Here is a 24,700-nt window from a genome sequence, read left to right as displayed (position 1 = left end):
GAACTGGTATTCTCCATCCCTTCAGAAAAGTAAGCCATGTCATAGTCACTTCACTATATTCAAGAGCTTTTAGTATTCTCAGAATTGTGATCTGGCCTTTTCTGCCACAGAAGCACTGTTGTTGGCCAGGCTGCTCTGATTATAATGCACATTGCCAGCTTTCATCACAGCTTAGCGTTAGCTGGATAGAAACCTCAGTGAAATGGTGAATAGACTAAGATTTACTTCAAGACACATATAAACAACAATTCTTGTTGTACTATGTATGTTAATTACTGTTTCATAATGAATTTGTATTTTTACCATAGAACCATCCAATGTGGGCCAAATTCCTAATTGAAGCTGAAGGCAAACAGCTGATCATCGAACTTGAAAGAAATGAGTGAGTAGTACTAATGTAGTCTGTGCTACAAATTGATGGCATATGTAATGCCTGGGGCAATGAGTGTGTTCTGCTTAATGATGTGTAGCTTCTGGTAAATATATTGTAACTCTAATAGTTCTATTTAAATTCAAATTACTCTTAACTCAAGTAAGCATTAATCAACAGATTCTAAGATTTTGTGAAACATGCCAAGTGATATTGAACATTCATTGACATCATAGATATAGTTCAAACTTTGTGACAAATATGACAATGAGCTATCTTAATGACACTATTCCTTTTACTTTTTTGATTAAAACATATAGCCTTATTATTTGTCATCAGTAAACACTTCCAGCTTGACAGAATTTGTACTCTGTGGTAACTTTGTTTTGCCCTAATAAATCTGAACTGCAACATTCCATTAAACAATCTTGCTATGAGTGCAGCTATGCTTGATTGAAAACATCATATTCAATTCTACAGTTTATGATTACAGTTTTGACTTTGTCTCCCTTATCAGATTTATAAAGTCAGTAGTGTGCAAAATGGAAAAAAAATCATTGCATTACATAACTACTAAAAAGAGACATATTTTAGTGTTAATAACATATGGACACAAAATGGAAATTGGTAAATTAATTCAAAATTAGTTTAGCAATACCAGTAACTGTCATTCCTCGAATACTGCCCATTTCCTTTTGACATTGACAAACCATAACAGCAGCAAGATGAAGACAGAAAAAGATAACTTAAGACATTTGTTCTTATGAGACCCATACACATTAGACAAAGGATTGGTTGCTGTAGGCTTCATCAGTAGCTAGTGAGGTAACAGTGATGATGAATTCATCAAAAATTGATTGATAACCAGTATTCTATTGCTACTGCATTAAACAAAGCATAGTGAACATAATACTGGCAAAAGTTGAACTACTGTTCCATCCATTCTCAAATTTGAAAGAATAATTCTTTTTAAACATACCAACAATTACACAGCATCAGCTGCTCTTTTATTGCTGTTCAGATTGAGTTTAAATTGCTGAAGCTCAAGTACTTGCCTTGTACCTATCTGTGTTGAGATCTTAATTTATTTGATTGTAGATTTAATTATTTTTATTTTTACAGCTGTGGTTAAGAATAATAATTCAAAAATGACTGTTTTTGAAGACCACCAACTAAACCTGCAGATGTCAAACTCTACTGAACTCTACTCAACCTTATAGTATGCCACAACATCACTTTTTATTCTAAGCTTTCAGATTTTCCTATTAATTTTATTAGGATAAATACTGTAATGTTTCTTTAAGAAGACTTCCAGTGAAACTATAAAAGATGAAGGAATTTCTACTGACTTGATAAAAACAGTATTTAACCAGTTAGTTCATACACTTTGGTTATAGCAGGATTCATTATATAAATACAGGTGAAAGCCCTTTCCCTTAAGATGGTAGTGAACTATAAGATTTTTTCCAGCTGAATTCCATAATTGACTGGAGTGGTATCTTGGTTATGGCAGAATATAAATTGCTCATTTATAACTTTTCACAAGTGTTTTCAGAATCACTATGTTTTCAGAATAATTTGGGTTGAAAATTCTTATTTAGATGTACAAATGAGTAGAGTATACTTGTAGTGCTTACATGGTGAGAACTAAGGAGGCCTTAACATTGGGCTTTGATTGTCATATCTGCCAAGCTATATTCTCATATCTGCCACCCAGGCTAGGTGGTGTTAGCAAACACTGGGCACATAGACAATAAAGATCTGTCTGAGAGCCTCTGATAATGCCTGCCTGCTTCCACTGCTATAATAACTGCTTCATCAACTGAATTTATGGTCTAGGTGTTTCGGATATTTATTGTTGTGAAAGGATTTTGTGTTGATAGACATTAATGATTATCCTGTATTGGTCTATCAGTCTGTGTTGGCCCATTCCTCAAGCACATACCCCACACAAGTCCAGCAGTTACATCTACCATTTTGTGGCTGCATGGCTCCCAATGTTTGGGAGGTGTCACTGTTGCTGTCCGAAGCAGAGTGGTCTGTGAGCAATGACTAGGCCTCAGGTGGTGGAATCTTAGACCACATGTATGGTCTTTTGACAGCTCATGCTGTCAGAAGGCGTTTTTTACTGTCTCTAATTGTTCTTGGTGATCAGAGATATTTAGAAATTGTTGAAATACTTACAAATTAATAAAGAATATATTTAAGAGAAGTAAATTATTGCGAAATTATATAGATAAGATTTCTTTATTAGTCACATGTACATCGAAACACACAGTGAAATGCATCTTTGCGTAGAATGTTCTGGGGGCAGCCCGCAAGTGTTGCCACGCTTCCAGCGCCAACATAGCACACCCACAACTTCCTAACCCGTACGTCTTTGGAATGATTAATATTAATTAAAATAAGGGAAGAAAAATAAACATGAAAGAAAATGTTTCTGGTTCCATCTGCCATTCACCTCTCCCCTAATGATTCCCATTATCCCCTCCTTTACTTATCAGATTCCAGCACTGGCAACTCTTTGTGTTCCTGCTTATCACCTTCCAGCAGCTGTCTCCAACTTTCACACTTCCCTCCCCCCACCTTGCTCCATCTGCCTCTCATTTTTATTTTATTTCTTTCTCTTTTCTGCTCCCATCTATCATCTGCCTGCCGCAGTCTCCCAACCCCACCTTCCCTCCCCTCCCCTAGCTGCCCATTATCTTTCACCCCTCCTCAGTCCACCAATCATGTTGGGCTCCAGTCTCACCCCTCCCCCTCTCTTCTTTATACCGACCATCTTCCCTCTCCACTCTTGGTCCTGATGCAGGGTTTTGACCCAAAGCATCAACGATTCCTTTCCCCCTTTAGATGCTGCTCGACCCACTGAGTTCCTCCAGTAGATTGCTGGTTGCTCAAGGAAAATAACCACTTAGCCTCACTTACCTATTTAATGAAGGTCAGTGATCATAGTTGAATGAATGGGGGTGCACTAGAAATGGCTGGGGTGAAGCTGGAGGACCGAAAATAAAGTGTATTCAGTCCCTCAGCTTAGTATCATAAAGAACCTCCTCTGAAGTCAGCACTGAGTTCAGGGGTAGGACTTCAGATGCAGTGGCATCTGACATCCAGCACGTTCTATACTCCGCACTGCACTGAGCAGGCACGGTAATCCAGAACAAGCTGATGTGCACGCTGCACACGGAGGTTGGTTTTCCATAGAGCCATGGGTCAGCTGTCAGCGTGATCCAGCCCCTTCATGAAGGGGCACAATTTAGCTCACATCAGGCATAATTGCACTTAAGCATTGTATCTTCCTTTTTTAAAAATTTGTTAATTTATGCTTTTATCTTAAATTCACAATAAATCACTGTTTTGCATGAGATGAGAGTAAGTTGTAATAATAAACACTTGGGGGAGCTGCATAAAATATTTGCCTTTTAGAAAAAACACAGTTGACAAGCTTGTATCTTGTGGCTTGACCCTTATGCTAGCTAATCAAAATAAACAAAAAATGTTTAAGTAAAGGAAGAATCAGCCTTACTGGATACAGTTACAACTGCAACATGTCAGTGGAATGTCCATCGCAGACTGGGGCAGTCAGTTCAATCCCCAATGCCCAAGCTAAAGCCTACAGTTAACTGTTACTAAGCAATCAGCTGGTGACCAAGGAAGTGTTGTTCTACTGAATAGAACATTCATTAAACTGACCCTGCTCTGTCTGCAATTAATCATGTACTTGAATTAACTTTCTGCTCACAGAATCCTACCAATAGCATTGACCTTGTCATTCATTATTGCCTAATTCAATATAACAGAGAGTTGCATTTAAATTAAAACATATTAATATCATATGTCAAATGCTTCATAAATATTTCAAGCCCTCCATTTTCAGGGACAGTATCCATTTTGTTGCTGTTCATTGGCTGCATGTCATAACTCTAACAATCAAGCATAACCAGAGTTCCATTAAAAGTAATAAAGTCTTGCAAAATGCTTTTATTCTTTATGGTAAATCATGTCACTAATGTGTACTGTTCCAGTGGAGAAATGGAATAACTGAGTGTTAAATAAAATTTGGAAAATAAAAGCAGAAGACCAATTAATTGTCTTTTTAATCTGATGTATTTTTCCACATGGTTATTGAATTCAGTGGTATCTGCCAGAAGTAGGTAATAATATTCAATTAATGTCAATAAAGCGCAGATGCTGGAAGTCTGAAGTAAAATAATTGTATAAACAATAAAATGATGGAAACACTCAGCAGGTCAGACAGCATCTGTGTAAGATCCTTTGACCTGAAGCATTAACTCTGCTTCTCTTTCCACAGGTGCAACCTGACCTGCTGAATGTTTCCAGCATTCTTTTTGCTTTTACAGTCAAACTTAATTATGCATTTAATTCAGTTTTGTATCTGGGTTATTCAAACAGTTAGCAGTCACATCACTCTCCTCCAGTCACTGTCCTCCTCCCACTGTGGATTAAAGAGCTTAATGTGACAACACTTTATTCCGATAGCTCTACAACCTTATTCAGGTTGAGCTGCAGAAACCAAGAAAATATGGTGCAAGTTAGTCAGCGTCAGTGGTTGACCATGAAATGTGCTATAATTAGCCTGTGTCCCGGTAAAAATTGAGCCAGGATTCATATACATAATTACTATGTATTGAGCAAAGAAACAAACTGCTGGAGGAACTCAGTGGGTCAGGCAGCATCTGTGGAGGTAGAGCGATGGTCAATGTTTCAGGTTGAGACTCTGCATGAGTAACTTGCTGCCTGACCCGCTGAGTTCCTCAGGCAGTTTGTTTTTTTGCTCCAGATTACAGCATCTGCAGACTCTTACATCTGTTGAGCTCTGTTGAAATGCATACGTGAATATGGCATAAGCATAGAATTGACTCTGGATGTGATGAAAAGGCTACTAATACTTATCATCAAAACTTGGGCATGAGAAATATTCACTTAAACCAGGTAATGAGAGCACTTGCCATCCTAGGAAATGTACCACAGGAAAGGGTTGATGACCCAAGAATTTGGGTGCAGCCATACTGTTTCTCTGGCATTTTGCATGGCATTTGAACAAGCAAACTCTTATGCACCCTGTTACTTCTGGTGGGTAATCGTTGAAGTGGCAGGGCCAAGTGAAAAGCAGTTGGAAAGAAGTTTCCACTGCCATCCTTTGGAGTTCTACGAGTTCCTTGTTTGCAATGATTAGGCCCTATAAAATTACCAAAATTAGGCAGTTAATTGCCACCATTAATGCATTATTTACACTGCATGTATCTTGTTTTTCTATCATTTTGAAAAATGTAATGGTTTTATCGCTCAGAAGATGATAAATCAGGTCAAGGGAATTAGCCAGCCCAATGATGTTTACTTTATGTACAAACTGTATTAGTTGCACTGATGAAGATTGTCACATGCTTTCAAAATGGAATTTTCTATGCACAAGAAAAGAAGAAAAATACAATTCTAATTGTATTTTGTTTTCATAAATGTAGACTATCCTACAATGCAAGCTAATTATGACTAATTTAAACTTTTTAAATATATTCATGAATTGCCAGGATACGGCAAATAGACCCGTCAGATGATGAAAGCCAAAATGGTGCAGAAATATCAAGCTTTTTGTTCCATTTGTTTACAAAGCTTATTGGCAGTTACAGAACTAGGTTTCTTTTAAATTCCATGTTGCAGGTACTTTGTTAGTAATGCAAAACTTAAGTATTAACTGCACAGACCCATTTTTGGGGGGTAAAATTTACGATCGGGATGAAGAGTGACAGGACTGCATGATAATTATATTAAGTGGACATTGTGGATATTCTTTGCTGCAAAAAGTAGAATGCATTTTATAGAATTACTTTCTAAATGGAGAAAACGTGGGCATGTGATGTTGTAATTTTAAAACAATCACATAAAATTTCTCCAAAATAGTCTATAGACGAATATGTAGAGGACCTATAATTTAGGAAGGAATATACCTGCTGGGCCATATGTGATTTTCACCCCTGGTCTGAATCCATCTACCTTCCCAAAACTCAACATATCCTCTGTCAGAGGTTGACCCAGAATTCAAGTAAACCTGTCATGTAACTGCCATGGCTGGTAATGCAGGACATGAGCTGAATGTTTTGCAGCAAGTGCTACCTCCTGATTCCACAAAGGTTTTCCATCACCTACAGGCCACAAAGTGGGAATGTGATGAATTCTCTACATTTGTCTGAAAGGGTTCAGCTGCAACAACATACAACATTCATCCCCATCCAGACCAAAGTCTGTATTTTCAGCAGCCCATCCACTACCTCGAACTTCCAAACTCTCACCTGTTCACTGCACTCTATTATCCAAAGGATGGATTGCTACAACTTGCTGAAATTTACGCAGCACAAATCCTAAATGCACAACCTCCATCATCCAAAAGGAGAAGAAGAGTGGGTACATCTCAAAGTCCACTCCATGTTGGAACTGTATGTTTTATAAAGGCATAGTAAAAAAAAATGTTCCAGATAGTAACAAGCACAGGTTGCATAGGTGGGCAGTGTGGTTGAGTAAGACTTCAGGACAAGATGATTTGATCTATTCCACTCTAGGGTGGGGAAGGGGGTGGGTGTTGGCTGCTGGGGGCTCCAATTCTCATGATAGTTTGAATCATCATTCTGCTGAAGGGGTCAGAGGAGACAGAGAGTTCAGCAGGCTGTGGGGGTAAAGCATTAATGTACCTCCTGGGTTATAAAAAGAGCTGTAAAGACACTTAACCTAATGTCTATGTTTGGCCCTCTATGCATAATTTTCTGTTATTCTAACTCTTCTAAGTATTTCTCGCATTTTCTGCTGTCTGTATTTATTATCAAACAAACCCTAATGAATCTCCTGGTCATTGGCATATCTTCAAGACAAATTTATAGTGTAGTGAAACCAGTGTATCAGCAGTTTTTCGGTGTTAGAGTACGTAAACATATTTGTAACAAACTTTAGATTCGCACCTAGTTTTCTTAAGTAACACTTGATTTATGAGTTAAAGTCTTAACATTGAAGAGTTTTACATGCTGCTTCCCTTTCCGCTTTATGTTTCCCAAATGTCCTCCTCAGGATAGACGGCCAGCCTTAGAAAAAAAAACTCCACAAATGACATCAGTGCTGCATCTTGGGCAAATTGCTAAGTATGTCTAAACAGAGGAAGACAGGATTGCTCTCAGGGTCAATTGCCTCCTGTGCGTGAGTCCCTCATTAGGCACTGGTCCCTCACAGGAAGTAAAGAAGCAGGGGTCATAATTATAGGCTTAGGAAGTCTCAAGCAGGACATGACTTAAGGTTCAACTTCTTTTTCACATGTAGGTTTGTAAACTGATGGAATATATGCTACTAAAACATACAATCTGTGGAAGCTTTCAAGACAGAAATGGATATGTTGCTGATTAGGGAAGAAGGATATGCACTTGGCACTGATCCAGACTAATCTGTCTTGAACATAAATTCAGAAAAAGGACTTCATCTGGAGAGAGTTGAATTACCTTCCTTTGTTCCTAAACTTACTTTTTTACATAAAGTAAATGGATTTTAACTCTGATATCCCAGTTTCAACACATTCATATTTAAGTTCTTGAATACTTTCTGATAAGTTGAATTAAAGATGCTTCTTAAAACTAACAGAAAATATTCACTTATCTGTATACAGTTCATCCCTTTGTCTTATTCTATTTACCTCCATGTTAACATTATTTCTTTCATTAATTTTCCTGTACTCAGCCACATACATTTTTATCAATCTCAGTATTTTGTTTGCAATGTGCTTCAAATCTTTCAGAATTACAGTATATCAGATATCAATATAGATGTAGCTGGTAACCAGACATATTATTAAACACATTACATATAAATTATATAGCTTTTTCCCTTTTCAATCTAAGTACATAGTTTTAACTAGATAATTATATAAAAGCAATTATATAAATTATATAATTGATAAAGGCAGTTTTAATTGAAAACAAATTAATTTTATGCATTAGTATTAACCAAAGTGTCCACATTTACCTGGGCTGATACAGATTTGACAGTTGGCAAATCCCCCCAGTGTGGCCTTGCGAGATTAGGTCTCAGGTGACATACTGCTGAGGCCCTGTCCCCAGATCACCCGGTGTGCCTGTGATGGGAGGTGAAGCTGGGGACAGAGCTTTGTCTTCTGTGAAAGCCAGGAGATTTTTAAAAATTGTTTTTAAATGTCTCTGATATTCAGAGCTGCAAATAATTAAAATATGAAAATATTTAAAATATTGCAAATGCATTGAAAGACTAAGAAATTACTAAAACACATAAAAATAAAGTAAGTAAAATTAAATAACAATCTACTTCTCCCAGTTGCAAGGACAGGAATTCCCACTCACATGATTGGAGACTCTGAACATACTATAGATATGATTGATGTGGATTGGGAACAGCTGATTTCCCACAGTACAATGCTGGAAATGCCAGCAAGAAAAGGTTACGCCATTAAGCCATGTTGAGTCCAACGACAGGGAAGAGTGGGAGAGATGCACCAGCATCTATCACTCAGCATGTCCCAGGATTTGCTTAAAGAGGAATGTCTGAACACTGAAAGCTCCCTTCAGGACCACCAGATACAGCCAGGAAAATTTGGCCTAGTAATAATTTCAATTTATTTTCTGGGTTTAACATCTCAAAACTATTCCATGGCATTTCAAAAGAGAATTATCAAAAGAAAAATGAACACTGAGTCACAAAAGGCAATAGATGCAGAAGCTTGGACAAACGAAGTTACTTTTAAGTTGTGTATTAAAGGAGCTGGAAAGACAGAGGATTTTTTGCCTTTGGGAACTAGAGGCACAATCAGTAGAGTGATTAGTTCTGGGAATGAGGAGGAAGTCAGAATGAGAAGGCCATCGATCCCTTTGACCACTATTGTGCTACAGGAGATTGCAGATGTGAGAATGTTTGAAACCATAGATGGATTGGAATTCAAGGATGAGAATTTTAAAATCAAGGCATTAGTCACCCAGGAGCCATTGTCAGCCTGTAAGCATAGAGGTGAGGGTGAACAAGACTTGGTGCAGGTGAGGACACAAGCTTTGGATAGCCTCAAATTTTTCAGAAAATAGAGCAAGGGAAACCAATCAGGTCTTGGATGGAATCATCAAGTTTAGAGGCAACAAAAGCATGAATGAAGGTTTCAGCAGTCAGATAATGTTGCAGGGGTGAATATAAGCCAACCTGGTCATGACATAGGCATGAGTCTAAAACACAAATTGAATAGTAGTAAACTGCCTGGTTGATGAAAAACAGAAAGGAGCCAAGGAAGGATCCTGGGAAGAGCACCAAAGGTAATGAGAACTTGAGAAGACATTACTCTTGGTTTTCTTCTACAACTGGATAAGAATGGAACCAGGTAAGTGCAGAGACAAACGGCTGGATGAAGGTCTACAAATAGATCTAAAAGGATCATGCTTTTGTCTTAATTACCTGTGATTAAAAGTGCTTCAGTATCATGGCAAGGATGAAATGTGATTTTAACATTTCACACATGAAATTCCGTGTAAGATGGACATGGATTTGGGCAGTTGCAAAACATTTTAAGGGCTTTAAAGGGAAAGAAGAGGAGAATTTAACAGGTTTCAACAAGCTTGACAAGTTCTCTCTCATTAAAGAGGACCAGCTTTGTACATGACTTAAGGCAGTCATTATCGGCAGTTCATTATTCTGCAAAAGGTCTCATAGTTGAGCCAGATTCCATTTTCATTTGATGTCAACGGCACACAATTTCCAACTCCGGTAAACAAAAATGGAGATTGATGTTCCAGCGGAGGATGAAAATAGTTAACTGAGTCTACTTCAGAATCAAATAAATGTGACAGTCTGCACTGTCAGATGTGACATAGATAACCTGTAACCTGTTCAACTCTGAATCCAGATACATGAAGACCGTATTTAATGAGTCTAAACCTGAACAGCTGTTCACAATTTAACTACAATGGATTAGGATTTTCATCATTCATTTCAGATTTTAATATTAATAAGCCCTTTTTAAATAGACATTTTCTGCTATCCTTCACCTCGCTTCAATAATGATAAAACCATTTCCCTTTGTACAAGCAAGGCTTATAGGGCTATTAGGATTATGACAAATAATAGAACTCTATCATGACTCATTGTTGGGAAGACACTTTGGCATGGAAGTAAGAAGCCTTGGATTAATACCAGTTGTAAAAACATCACCCATTTCTTTGAAAAAGTATCTTAGAGTCTCATAAATTTCAAATGTCTGTTTCATCCCTTGCAGTAAATGTCAGTTTTTAAAAAATAATATCAGGTACTACAATGTTCTCATCCATGTCATGAATACCTATTCCAATGCAGACTAACAAGGATTATGGTAACACAGCAAGATTTACCTTGTATTGCATTTTCCCAAGTTTATAATGGGCCATTTTGAGCTGGCTGTGACCCACACTTCCAGCGTTCAACCACTCCCAGACAAGTAACTAGAGTCATAGAGTCTTACAGCATGGAAACAGGCCCTTTGGTCCAACTCATCCATACCGACTGTGTTGCCCGAGAGCTAGTCCCATCTGCACGCTTTTGGCCCATAGCCCTCTAAACCTCTCCTTTCCATGTACTTATCTAGATGGCTTTTAAAAGCCAACCATGGACTTAAGTGGAACAAGCATAAGACCTGGTGTATGATCAATTCCCGTTCACTTCAATGAAGTTTTCTGGCCCTGTTGTATAAATGGAAAAAATGGAAAAGCTTTTTAACTTAATTTACTTTACTCTGTTTTAAGATTTTAAATTATTTTTTCATGCCTTATTGTGGTTTCATTAATTTCATTATTTATTTCTCAAAATATCAAAAATATTACATTAATATTAATTTCTTTTACACATCTGTGAATACTGTAGACATTTAAAGCTTGTTACAAAACCTTGACAGGCTTTGATATAAAGTGATGTTTCTCTCCCAGCATTGCCTTTAGACTAGTCACACTGCAAACCCGGTGGTGTCATACTCACATAATCATCCCTTATAGAAAGTATGTTAGATCACTTCATCATAATCCTTGAGTATGCCCTGTCCCACTGTGGTGGCAGTACAATTGCATTTAGACAGGAGGAAGTAGCCCTGAGAATCCTAAACATTCACTGCAGTCACCACGAAGTTTCATGGTATCAGGTCAAAAATGAGTAAGTGAACCTTCTGATTACTACTTACTGTCTTCCCTCAATCAATGAACCAGTGCAACACTTGGAAAAAGTATTCACCTTACCAAGAATACAGAAGATACCCTGGGTGCATCACTTCAATAGCCTTCACCCTGAGTGGCTTGGTAGCACCACTACTGAATGAGCTGGTCAAGTCCTGAAGATCAAAGCTGCCAGAATGGGTCTACAGCAGGTGATAAGTGAATCAGTGTGAGGGATAAACCTACTTGACACCATCCTCACCAATCCACGTTGCAGATGTGCCTGTCCACAATATCATGTAAAAGTTCCCATCAAACTGTTCTTGCCGAGACAAAATCTTTTCTTAACACCAAGGATACCGTTCATCATGCTGCTCGGCAGTATCATTGCGACAAATGGGGTAAACTCAGAACCAATCTAGCAGCTCAAAACTGGGCATCCATAAGGTGCCCCGAAACATCAGCAGAAGTACAACTGTATCCTACTGTATCAACAAACAATCTGCTCGAGGAACTCAGCAGGTCAAGCAGCATCTGTCAGGGGGGAGGGGGGGAGGAATTGATGATGTTTTGGGTCGAGACCCTGCTGCAGTCCTTTCCCTCCCTCAGATGCTGCTCAACCCCCTGAGTTGCTCCAGCAGTTTGATTTGTCCTCCAGATTCCAGCATCTGGAATCCCACTGTATCCCACTGTAACCTATGTGTGCCCAGTGAATGGTTGCCTGCTACATTGATTAATGTATGTCGCCTTGGGTGCTATTCATTGAAAGTTTTTAGTGTAAAGTCATCATCAACAAATAAAGATATCCAAGGCATCCGTTTTATGGAACTTGTCCTTTTTATATTATGGAGCATTAGGTCAGCAGCAGAGCAGCAGACAGATAACAATGCAAGCTTAGTTCCTGCTTGCGAGTTTGATGTCTGGTCATTGACCCTCCCACAACAGCCTGGGAGATTGCTTCATGCCAGAAAGTCATAAAACCAGCACGTGCAGCTTGCATTTGCTCAAGTGCTCTGTGGACATGGTGATCCCTGCACAAGAACTACCACATGGGAGGATGTTGTTCTCTGGGGAGATGTGATTACATATTCTGGTATTTTATTTGTTTACTGTTATGTTTTGTATTTTTGGCCATTTTTCAATGGAAGGATTTGTGTTCAGGCTTACCTCATAATGAAGTATCATCCTTCAGTTAAAGTTAATTCCCAGAGGTTTAAAATCTAGACGGCAGAGGGGAGTTTATAGCCAAGTCCTACTAACTACCCTTTATCTATATATCCCTAATCATCCAGGACATGAGGTGTTATTATCTTGCTTCACATGTTGTCAGTGCATATTCACATATGGGATTGGTGTGGAACTGGATAGATGCATGCTGTCCATCAGCTGACCAGACTGGACCTCCTTATACTTCCTCTCAATGTTCCCATCAGTGTGGGAAAAGGAAATTTGTGAGGAAGTTCCTAGTCTGTGTGGAGCAGCAGCTGAGATTCTAAAATCTACCCCGAATTTTCCCACTTGAAACTAATCTTTCAAAACTCATCATTGAATTGTTTATTATGTTCCTACTTCTCCTTAGGCAGTCCATCGGGACTGAGTTTGACTAGCTTCCACTTCTTTTTTGTGGGGTCAGAGGTGGCTGATGGGGACAGTGTGGGACCTGGAGTCTCTGCCACAGGTGGTGGCAAGAAGTGCTTGAAGTAGAGGGTGGTTGGGTAGGTTAGATGGTGATGTACTCCTTCCACCATTTACGCTGGGTTTCTACTTCATCCTGAAGAAGGACTTGAAGTTCTCAGTGCCATTCCCAATGCTCCTCCATTTTGAATAGTCACGAGCCAGAGAATGCCACAAGTTCACCGGGATGTTACATTTTTTCATGGTGCCTTCAAGAACATTGTTTCCTCTGTCTACCTGGTAATCTTTTGCCTTGACAGATGGAGTAGAGCGTCTGTTTCAAAAGCCTGGTGTACAGGCATGTGAAAATCATGGCCTACTCATTAGAACCGGCTATCTGTAGTTAGTGCTTTAGTGCTGGAAGTATTGGGCCTGGAAGAGGACACTGATGTTTGCTTATACTGCCAGTGGATTGGAAGGATTATGTGGAGGCAGCATTAGTGGCACGTTTTCGATGATTTGAGATACCTCCTTTATGTTGTCTTTGTCTCAGAATTGTGCACGAGGACAGGAATCATTGCTGCCTGGTAGACCATGTTTGAAGTCTTGATCTTCAATCACACCTTTCCTCAAATAGCCAAAGCCTGTACTGGCACATCAAGGTGATGGTGAATTTCATAAATGATGATTGCACTCATTGAAGTGGCTCTCAATATATAGATAAGATAAGATCTCTTTATTAGTCACATGTAAATTGAAACACACTTTTGCGTAGAGTGTTCTAGGGGCAGCCCGCAAGTGTTGCCACACTTCCGGTGCCAACATAGCATGCCCACAACTTCCTAACCCATACATCTTTGGAAAGTGGGAGGAAACCAGAGCACCCAGAGGAAACCCATGCATACATGGGGAGAACGTACAATCTCCTTACAGACAGTGGCCGGAATTGAACCCGGGTTGCTGTCGCTGTAATGGCGTTACGCTAACCGCTACACTACCATGCCTGCCCTATGCAAAATATGGGAACTGGTCCATATTTTCGAGGTTTTTCTCATGTGTTACGTACCAGCAACAATAGAAACACACCAAGTCATTTACAAGTGTTAAAAACTATTTTATTAATAACTACTTGTAATAATAAGAAAAGTAAAAACGTTAGCTATCAAACATAATCCCCAAAACTAAACTCAAAATGTGTGGCAAATTCCCAAATCCCCGATTCTAGGAATAGTTCTCAAAGTTCAGTTCAGCAGGTCATCACGTGAAACATGAGCAAAGGCTTTTGCAAAACCACCGTTGACTGAAGAGAAAATGTGGAGAGAATGTAGAGAGAAATTACGAATTCCACATGTTCCACGATGGAACCCATACGACACGTCAATCTCCGATGATCTCCATTGCTTTGTTCCAAAGTATCTGCCACCCCGAAGACATTCGATACGTGGCCGTCCACAGAAATACCTGTAAAATACCTGTTTCCCACTACTCCACTTGTTTGCTCCAAAAATCCATACATGGATTGTAGTAACAGACACAGCTATTGTTCTTCATCCATTGTTACAGAGACCAGCAGTCAGTGCCTCTCTCTCTCTCTCCCTCTCTTCGACTCCCATCGATTCACCGAGCAAAACCGTCAGCATGTTGTTATCTTCTTGCTGTCTGGATGACACCACACGCATGCTACTGCTCTACTGTCCAGGTGCCTTAAAGGGACATTCACCAAATAGCAACCTGACTCGTAACACATGGACCTTTATTGTTGAAGGATGTTATTATGCAGGGGAAGGTTTCTAAAGGATCCTTGGTTTGTGGACATTCAGTGTAGGCCTATTTTCTTGTAAGCTGCAGTGAATAAGTGAATGATGACTTGGAGTTTGGCTCCTGAACATGAGCAATAGCAAGCATTTAAAGTGTACAATAAATGAAAATCAAAATAATTTCAAATGCTGAAAATCTAAAAAAGCACAGAAAGTGATGGTTACCTGGGGAAATGCCCTAAGGCAGCGAGTGGGTGGTGGGGCAGAAGAGTGGAGTAAGGAGTTGTAAAGGAAAAAATCCCTTTGAAGCACTGAATGGGGAGGTGATGAGTAGGAGATCCAATACCTGTCTTTTCATCTCGTCCCCTCCCACCAAAAGTTTTTTCCAGGTAAAGCAGCAATTCATGTGCACTTCTTCCAGTCTAGGGTAGTGCACTCAGTGTTCACAGTATGGTCTTCTCTACAGTGGAGAAACCAAACACGGATTGGGTGGTACCTTAATGAAGCACCTGCATACAGTCAGCAGGGGTGACTTTGAGTCTCCTTTTGCCTAATGCTTTAATTCCCCATCCTACTCTCACTTTGACCTCTCCGTCTGTGGCCTCCTGCACTTTTACAACAAGGTCCAACACAGGTTTGATGAACAACAACTCATCTTCCATCTGGGCATGTTGCAGCTTTCTGGACTCAGTTTCAAATTCTCAGGTCTCTTACTTTCTTTCCATGTGTATCAAAATTGACCATTTGCCTGTCATCATTTTAACTTATTTGTTCTCCTTCTATTAGTATAGTCTCGTCTGCTGTCCCAGACAAAGCCACTTAATGCGTTTTAACTGCTCCCATTAACTTATTTGGAAGCACCCCATCAGTGGTTCTGCCCATCCCTCCTCCCACTGTCCTGCTGAAAACTGACGTTTTCTCTCTTTGCCAGTTCTGATGAAGGGTCTTGGATCTGAAATGTTAACCATATTTCTCTCTCTACAGATGGTAGCTGACCTGCAAATCCAGCATTTTCTGCTTTTTATTTCTGTGTACTGTAGCTCGACGATTGAGGTTAGGGGTGAATTTGGTTCTGATGTGGAGGTGACAAAGGGTGAACAGTTATTCATCTGTCTTACAGGTTATCTCCACTTCAGTAAGAAACTTACTGGAGATGTGTAATACTGAGAAAAGTGTTGGTGGGAAGGGTGGGGAGGAGGTAATGCTGCCTGGCTTAATACCAGTCTGCACTGAGATGGACTCCATTGTTGGCCCATTAGTTGAGAACACAGTTTGCATGCATAAAGAAAACTGCTGGAGGAACTTAGAGGGTCAAGCAGCATCTGTGGAGGCAAAGGGATGGTTGATGTTTTAGGTTGAGACAAAAATCAAAATGAAAACTGCAGATGCTGGAAATCTGAAATAAATTAGAAAATCCTAGAAAGACTCAGCAGGTTAGGCAGCATCTGAAGGTCTTCAACCTGAAGCATTAACTGTTTCTCTTTCCACAGATGCTGCTTGGGCTGCAGAGTGTTTCCAGCATTTTCTGATTTTATTGTAGGAATCAACATACTGCTTTAAAAACAGGTCTCCAAAAGTAACAATGGCAGGCTTGTGATATTTCCCATTATTATTCTTTGATATTGATATTTTAGCTATGCTGAAATTGACAAAATATGGAACTTCATCATCTTACAAAGCCATTATGATTTGACGTAAAATATATATACACTACCTTAATTGATGCCTGAGCCTTTCTGGTTCTGATACCAGTTTTGTCAACCATACTGTTAAATGAAGTCTGAGGCAGTAATAAAAAACATGCTGCCACAAAGTATAACTGTATTTTTATTTTGTGACATGAATTTGATACATGATATGAAATCATCTCATTACACAAACATAGGTTTACCGCAAGACAGTCAGACATTGTTGAGTTCTGCTCTGTGCACAATCAATCTCAGAATATCAATCTTTGAATCTAGAAATTTGCTGGTGAGCCAGCTCAGATTTTATGTGTGGCTCAAATAGTTTTTGATTTGAATTTTTCATAATTTGACAAATAACCAATGTTTACTCCCATGCTAGTGTAATTTCCAGTGGTAAGATAAGGAAGAGTTTGTGTGGTAATAATACCAATCAAAAAAATTAACATCCATGTGAGGTCCATTTCCAACTGAGGATACAATGATATCCCTTTCTAGGGTTGTACTTTACACAGAAGTGTGCAGTGTGCCAAAGTCAAGACAGTTAGTCATTCTTCACTCAGCCAAGTGGATCCTTGCCCTCATTTCTTTACCTCATAGATAATGCCAGATGCTCCAAGTAATTCAGACACTGGTGGTTCTTCAGACAGCACACAAAAAATCAAATGGTTATACTTATTTTATCTTAATCAGTGTGCTCATCAGCACTGAGTATTAGTTATCAGCCATTGAAAGCTACTTGCTTTATAAAATTATCAAATTTACAAATTGATAGAATAGATTTCACTTCTTGTCTCCTGTTACCAGATTTTCCTGAAAAGATTTTTTTATTGATTAAGTCTCTGCTAAGCTTGGACTTGATTGGAGTTTCACTTATCAGTTCATATCCCATCATATTTGTTGACAAAAACATATTGTGAATATCGACAGTTCTCTGTTATGCATATTTTACCAGAAGACACAGATCCTTCTAAGCTGGCAGTGCAAACAAAACCTGTACAAATTGGTGTTAAGGGTGATGCAAGTTCTTCAGATATTCATTTCAAAATAATTGGTTTTCAAGGGTTTCTCTTGGGAAAATTACTGGAAACGATGTCATGTTCTGTCAGGCTCTGTTTATTGTCAAACTTTCATCAGTAAATTGAACTAGACAGCTAAATGGACACGTTATATAATCTGTGTCCTGTTTATGTGTTTGTGATTTCTTTTAACATTAGGTTGGTTGGCCATTGCACTATAGTTCACATTTGGCCTTGGAAAGGAAGTCCAGAATGATTGGAGACCAGGTTCTACTGCATAGATTTCACACATGTGCGTATACACACACACACACACACGTGCACACATACATGCACATGTACATGCATGTACACACATGTACACATACACACACACACACAGACTCCACAGATTCTATTCTTGCCTGGACCAGCAGTCAGAAGTCTGTATCATTGATTCCCTCATCTTCTTCAGTTTCACCAAGGCATTCCCGTGACTCTGCCTCTATTCACCCTCCACCTCCACCTGCTTTAGCACACTGCCTCTGCCAATCATGCCTTCAGCTGCTGGGCAAAGTTCTGGAATTCCCTCCTTGAAACTTTCTGTCTGTCTAACCTTTATTTTTTGACCAAACATTAGTCATATGCCCTTAAAGTGACTTGGTACTTAAAGTGAGAAACGAGTCAATGTTGGTGCATGGAGGTAGCTGGGTTGGGCATTTAATGGATCTTATCTGATTTCCATCACCTTCAATGTGATGCCACTTCTTCCCCTCTCCTCCAACTTCAGAATTCTGCAGGGACCATTCCTTCCACTGCTCCCTAATTCATGTTTCCATCTCCATGAAGACCAGGCAATAAATCGCTAATACAAGCATTTAAATATTTGCGAACCATTTATATTATTCCAAATGGAAATAAAGAATATTATAAAAATACTATTAAAATAATATCCACCTCCATAAGTACTCCACTTCTTCCAGTGCCTTCCTAAGCAACTGCAGAAGATATATCACCTGCCCTTTTACCTTCATCCTTTCCATCATCCAGGGACCCAAACACTCCTTCCAGATGAAGTAGCAATTCATCTCTCCTCCAGGTAGATCAGTTGTGATTAACAAGTCTTCACTACGATCTCTCAACTTGCACATCAGCACTTGCGACATTTAATTACTCTCGCTTTCCACCTTATTACAAGCATTCCCTTTGTCCTCTTTGTCCCTCTACAATTTAAAACATGTTTAATCTCTATTCTTTCTCAGTTCCAAGAGAAGAACATCTACCTGAAATGTTTAACTCTGCTTTTTTTTTAATGAATGCTGCCTGGCCTGCTGAATATTTCCAGCATTTTGTTATTTTTTGTTTTATATCATCACCCATTTCTGGAGGTTTTTCCAGGGATTGGTGAAGTGGTTGGAGCATTACATTGGCTTTGCGGGGAATTCAATTTTCCACCAGAAATAATGACAGATGTGCTCAAATGCCAATGGAGATTTTCAGATCATATCACCTATCGCCAATTATGCCAGTGTAATTGCATCAAGCATTGTTCATACAGGAGGAAAAAGGTTTAAATTTTTCAGGTTAATCATGTTATTTAATTCAACATGCAAAGTGCTGGAGGAACTCAGCGGGTCAGGCAGGATCTATGGAGGGAAATGGAGAATCGACATTTTGGGTCGAGATCCTTCATCTGGACTCATGTTATTTGATTATTGGAGAGTGGTTTGTCTCTGCAACGGCCTTATCCCATAAGCTTTGAAAACCTTTATTTTGCTCTTTGGGTCCTCTACAAGCATTACCTCATTCAAAACTTCAGAAGTGCTTCATTACCTGAAAAGTGCATTGGAACATCCAAATTGTAAAAGCAGTATGTAAATACAAGTACTTATTTTCTTTTCAGACTATTACAAATGCCTTGATTAAATTAAATGTCCTACTCAGTGCTACAAGGGTCACGGGGCCAAAGACTAAAAAGCTACTCAGCTTCACTTCCAGTTCCACCCAATTTCTTGTCAGGTGGTGAGACAGTTGGAATTTCCCCTCCCATTAATTGGGAAGTGATTTGCAGAGAGACAGGTCATCTTTTGCTGTGCCAAATGTAGGCATGGTTGATGTGTAACAGCTGACTTGGCTCATATCAGAAAACTGAATCCTCAACAGCCCGACATGTATCTGTTCGTCTACTCTGCTCGTTAGGGAGAAGGAGTTTGGCAAATCTCTGCAAACACTCACTAGCTTTTTAAGTAATTTACCTGATGGTTTCCATATTGAAAAAAAGCTGAGGAGTAATTTTCATAATTTCAGAGCACTACTTTGGAGGAGTTGGAAGGAAAGCAGGGGAACATTCTGTACTTGTGGAAAAGACCACAATTATGCATGGCCTGAGAAGTATGTAACTGGTCAGGCTTTATTTTTGCTCATGACTAGTTTTGAAAATCTAATTTGAAGGCTGCACCAATTACAAAGTACTAACTACACATTACAATAAAATCTTATTTTTCTGGGGGAAGGGTTTATATATGACTAAGTGGCACACCACTATTGAACTGTATTTTATGGGGGAATGTATTTTGAAATGCGATTCATTTCTTTACTAAGCACTGAATTAACAACACATGTTCTCTGAGACATTACACAGCATTTCCATATATCCAAACTCATATATCAGTGATTCTGTTGCATGTTGTACTCTAGAAATTCACCCACCCATGTACATTATATTACTTAACATGAATATTTCATTGCATTTCTTTGGCTTGCTTTACTTTGCCGTTACATCTTCTAAACTCACACTGCTGCCATGTAAATAAGTACTTAAAACATCAAATATGAAATGTGCACTATCACAATATTTCTTTGATTCTGTGAGGCTTATGGATTTAGCTAGTTTGATGAAGTTTGTAATCAATAGTTTTTACTGCCATTTGTAAGAGGTCAGCAAATAGTTCATCTGGAATGACTGTACTGTTAAGGGGTGTGGATGGATGAAGAAAAAGGATTGATGTAATATGGTTATGATGTAAAGTTATGATGTAAAAACCCTTCTGAGATTCTGGAGGTTAAATGTTGTCTTATATTACGTTGGGTAAATGAGCTATTTTCATGTTGTTATTTTTTTAAATATGTTCAACTGAAGTAAGAAAAATAAAAGATTATTAAATTTAGAAATCAGTCCCAGTGTGGGCCATAGATCCAAGAGGTGTTTTCCTTAGCCTAAGAAAACTCAATTAAGACAAAATGAATTTTAGAATTACAAATTCATAAAGAATGTCATTGTTTTTGAATGAGTGATAAAAGCTTATGTCAACGCCATTGCACATTGACTTAATTATTTAGTTCCTTGAGCTACACATCAGTAGTCAATGAGTTACACACAGTACAAATACATTTGTCATGAATTGAATTGAACTTTTTTTGGTGTGCTGATGTATCATTGTGTGCAATGGCAAATTGGTTCCCCCACCCCAGAAGATCACAGGATTGGTTAAAAACAAGTGTGCAACTGTGTTAGCATAGTTTCAACCTGAAACAATGCGTGAATCACAATCTATGCAGGTCCCAATGGGAGCAGTGTTACTGTAACACAACTTTTGCCACTTTGCTGAGCAGCACTCTGGAAAGATCATGAACTCTTAAAGGCATAGTCCCCATGGTAGCCAAACACCAGAAGAATACAGGCTGCCAAGAGGGGCAAGAGAAGCTGCTAAGCAGAGGGCCCTTGGTGTTTTTGATTTCTGTACCTTCTCCCTCAAACAACTCCCCTCCCAGAATCGCCTGCCACATGGAGCCAGACACTATCTGCAGGATAATTATAAAACTGAACATAATATTATTTTCTTATAAGTTACATGTTCCAAAAAAACCAGCTGGCATTAGATTTGAGCACAGACTGAGCACTTTGGAATATGTGAGTCTCTTGTGAGTTCTGGAGTTACCTTTTGAAGTGTTCCCATGATTGCAGATTTTCCCTTTAAATCTTGAGCAAAGCAAGACTACAGTGCAGCACAGTCTTGGTTCTCCTGAGAGTGTTCCTCAGACAGTCATTATGTAGAGTTTTGAGCTCTGATTTATGTTGATGTGAGCTGAAACCTGCTTTGTATGACAATTGACAGTTGAGGATGATGGTCGAGGATAGATGGTGTTATTGATGGTGAGCAGGATTGTCCTTGGCTATGCAACAATTTTGATGAGTTGCTAAAATGGGCAAAACAATGGCAGATGTAATTTAATCTTGAAAAATGTGAGGTGGTGCATATTAGGAGGACCAAGAAGGCTAGGACATGTACAATGAACAGCAGGACCATAGGAAGTACTGAGGAACAGAGAGGTGTACATGATCCCTGAAGGCAGCAGTACAGGAAGAAAAGGTGATTAGGAAGGCATATGGAATATTTGCTTTCATTAGCTAGGCCACAGAACATTAGAGCAGAGAGTTTATACTAAACTATATTCAGCATCAGTTATTTCACAGCTGGAGTACTGAGAGCAGTTCTGGTCATCAGACTATAGTGATGAAGTGATTGCATTGGAGAGAGTGCAGAAGTGATTCACCAGGATGTTACCTGGGTTGGAGCAGTTCAGGTATGAGGAGAGACTAGATCAGTTGGCTTTATTTTCCTTGAAGGCTGAGGGGGGACCTGAATGAGGTAGGATGAGGTACACAATACTATGAAGAGTACAGATGGGTGGATAATGGGAACCACTTCCCCTTAGCAGATGTGTCTGTAACCAGAGGGCATAGATTTAAGGTTAGGCAGAGGAGCTTTAGAGGGGATGTGAAAAAGATTTTTTTCTCTGAAGGATGGTTGAAGTGCACTGCCTGAGAGGGTGGTAGAGGCAGGGACTCACAACATTTATGAATTACTTAGATGAGTACTTGCAATGCCATGGCATGGAAGGTTAGGTACTGAATGCTGGAAACTGGGATGTATAAGTAAGTACGATGGCCAGGATGGACCAAAGGCCCTGTTTCATGCTGCGTGACTGTATGACACCATGACTTTATAAGGTACTTGCCTGCTGCTGGGAGAATGTTAGGCATGTGAATGAAGACTAGAAGGGCTTGGTCTGATTTCACAATTAACAGAAATTCACCAGGAAATGATTGCTAACTTAATTTACCCTCGGTATAAATCAACTTTGGATTTTGTAGCACTGAAAAAAATCACAGTTTCTCAGCTAATGTTACCAAAACTGGATCAGAATATTGCCAAGCAGAACATTTGTTTGTGAAGAAATTAACACACAGATGGCCACATTAGCTGTATCCACTCACAATCCCTTTTAGTACAGGGATGTGTACATTTGTGCCAAAATGTCACAGCTGGAAGCAGTGTCGGAAGGCTAGGTTGTATTCAGGAGAGATTCCATGAATTGCATTTTTTTGACATTTGGAAATTAACTTACATAGACCAACAAAATCCACTATCACCTCCTCTATTTCACACCTTTATGTGCAATGTAAGCTTTCTAAGCAAAGCTCTGGGTCCTATAAAGAGCAGAAATGATAATATGAATACTGTCTTGAGGAGGGCTCCATTACACTGGTGTTATCCAGTTTCTAACTTGAATCCAAGGAATGAAAGTTTCTGGCATCAATTTAGGAACAACTACGTGTACACCAACCCTGCATCTTTCATAGACTGTGGTCTGACATTCCTTTTTGTACTAAGATGGTCTACAGGGAATATAAGGATTTCAATGTATAATAACATCTGGAGGGGGCAATTAATGGAATTATAATTTTTCATTCTTTTGCATATTTTCCCACAAATATTATTTCATATTTTTATGCATCGTTGAGGACTGAATTAGTGTTTGCTTGTCAGCTTTGATTTATAATTCTGTGTTCATTTTATTTTTTGCATGAAAAAAAAGCATTTATGATGGAATCTGAGTACAAATTTCTCTTTGGAAGGCATCAGGCAGAAATGTTTCATGAGATTGCCTTGCAGCCCTTTCCATATTATGCTGTTTGCTATTCTTCTGGCAAATATCCTAATTAGTTCAATTATAAAATGCTCAGCCTGAGGACACAGTACTTGATGGTGGGTACTAGGAGAGCTCTTTCTGCTACTTGTTGACAAAGAGCAACCTTGTGCAACTGTTTAGAGCATGAATCACTTTTCTCATGCAGTATTCATTGTAATGCAACTTTAAATAGTATTAAAATAAATCAGTAATATAGCACTAGCAGGAGGAAGTTTCCTGTACTTTGACCTGGGGAACGTCCAACTCCCCATGTGCATTGGTAAGAAAAAGGATTACAATGCAGATCATCAGGATTACTTTCCTTATGTTTCACTGGGACTTCCAGAAGAGCAGATCATGGCTTGGGTCTCGAGTAGGCTCGCATTAACCGGAGGAACTGCGATGAAGCAGGATAGGATCTTCTCTTCCTTTTTGGCGGGGCTGCTTACCAGACATTGCTTGGCAAGGGTTCGATAACTTGATGCTGTGGTCTGCCCTTGGAATATCACCGTCCTGGGAGCAGGCCAGCAGTTTTAGATGAGACATATCTGTAATGTTTTTTTTCAATATCCAATCAGAACCATCTGGCTGGCAGCATTGAGCTGTGGTTTATTTCCCTGCACCACTTTTTCTGCACCTTCCACTGGTGCTGGGGCTCTCCAAAGTGCACTGCACACTGCTTTGGATGCATTATTATTGACCTTGATGCTGAACTGAGATGAGTGGACAGCAGGATGATCGATCCCATTGTAATGGAGCAAACCCTGCCCCCTCCCTTCCACTGAGCAGTTGTGAGTCAAAAAGCTGGTAAAAATATAAAACCTGGTGTGAATGCTCCTATTTCTGATGTAACAGCACCTGATTTAGGGATAACTGAGTAGGCTACTTCAAAAAGGAGGGTCTCTGATTTCAGTGATTGAGTGAGGCTGCTTTCATTGCAGTTTAAGAGCCATTTGAATTTAGAGGCTGCAAGCAGTTGCTGCCAGATCTAGCAAGTGCTCCCCTTTGTCCCTGGAGCTAATCCTCTGTCACAATATGCCTGCCTCCCCGTGACAGTTGGCTATCCTGTGCTCATTAGCCCTGTTCCCCAGTGAGCTACAGACTCCTAACCCACTCCCCCCGCAGT

At 39.4% G+C, this 24,700-nt stretch overlaps 1 protein-coding gene across 1 annotated transcript in view; it reads left to right on the top strand.

Annotated features, from left to right (window-relative positions):
• The window catches only part of LOC127576999 (disintegrin and metalloproteinase domain-containing protein 12-like), a 279,055-nt gene that overhangs the window by 54,523 nt on the left and 199,832 nt on the right, over nt 1-24,700 (top strand). Inside the window, exon 3 of the mRNA XM_052027846.1 lies at nt 309-382. Coding sequence (XP_051883806.1) covers nt 309-382 — 74 coding nt within the window. The remainder of the gene's footprint in view (nt 1-308; nt 383-24,700) is intronic.

Source organism: Pristis pectinata, chromosome 12, assembly GCF_009764475.1.
Source record: "Pristis pectinata isolate sPriPec2 chromosome 12, sPriPec2.1.pri, whole genome shotgun sequence".
Lineage (NCBI taxonomy): Eukaryota > Metazoa > Chordata > Chondrichthyes > Rhinopristiformes > Pristidae > Pristis > Pristis pectinata.
Note: the sequence above shows the minus strand (reverse complement) of the source record. Positions and strands in the feature narration are given on the sequence as shown.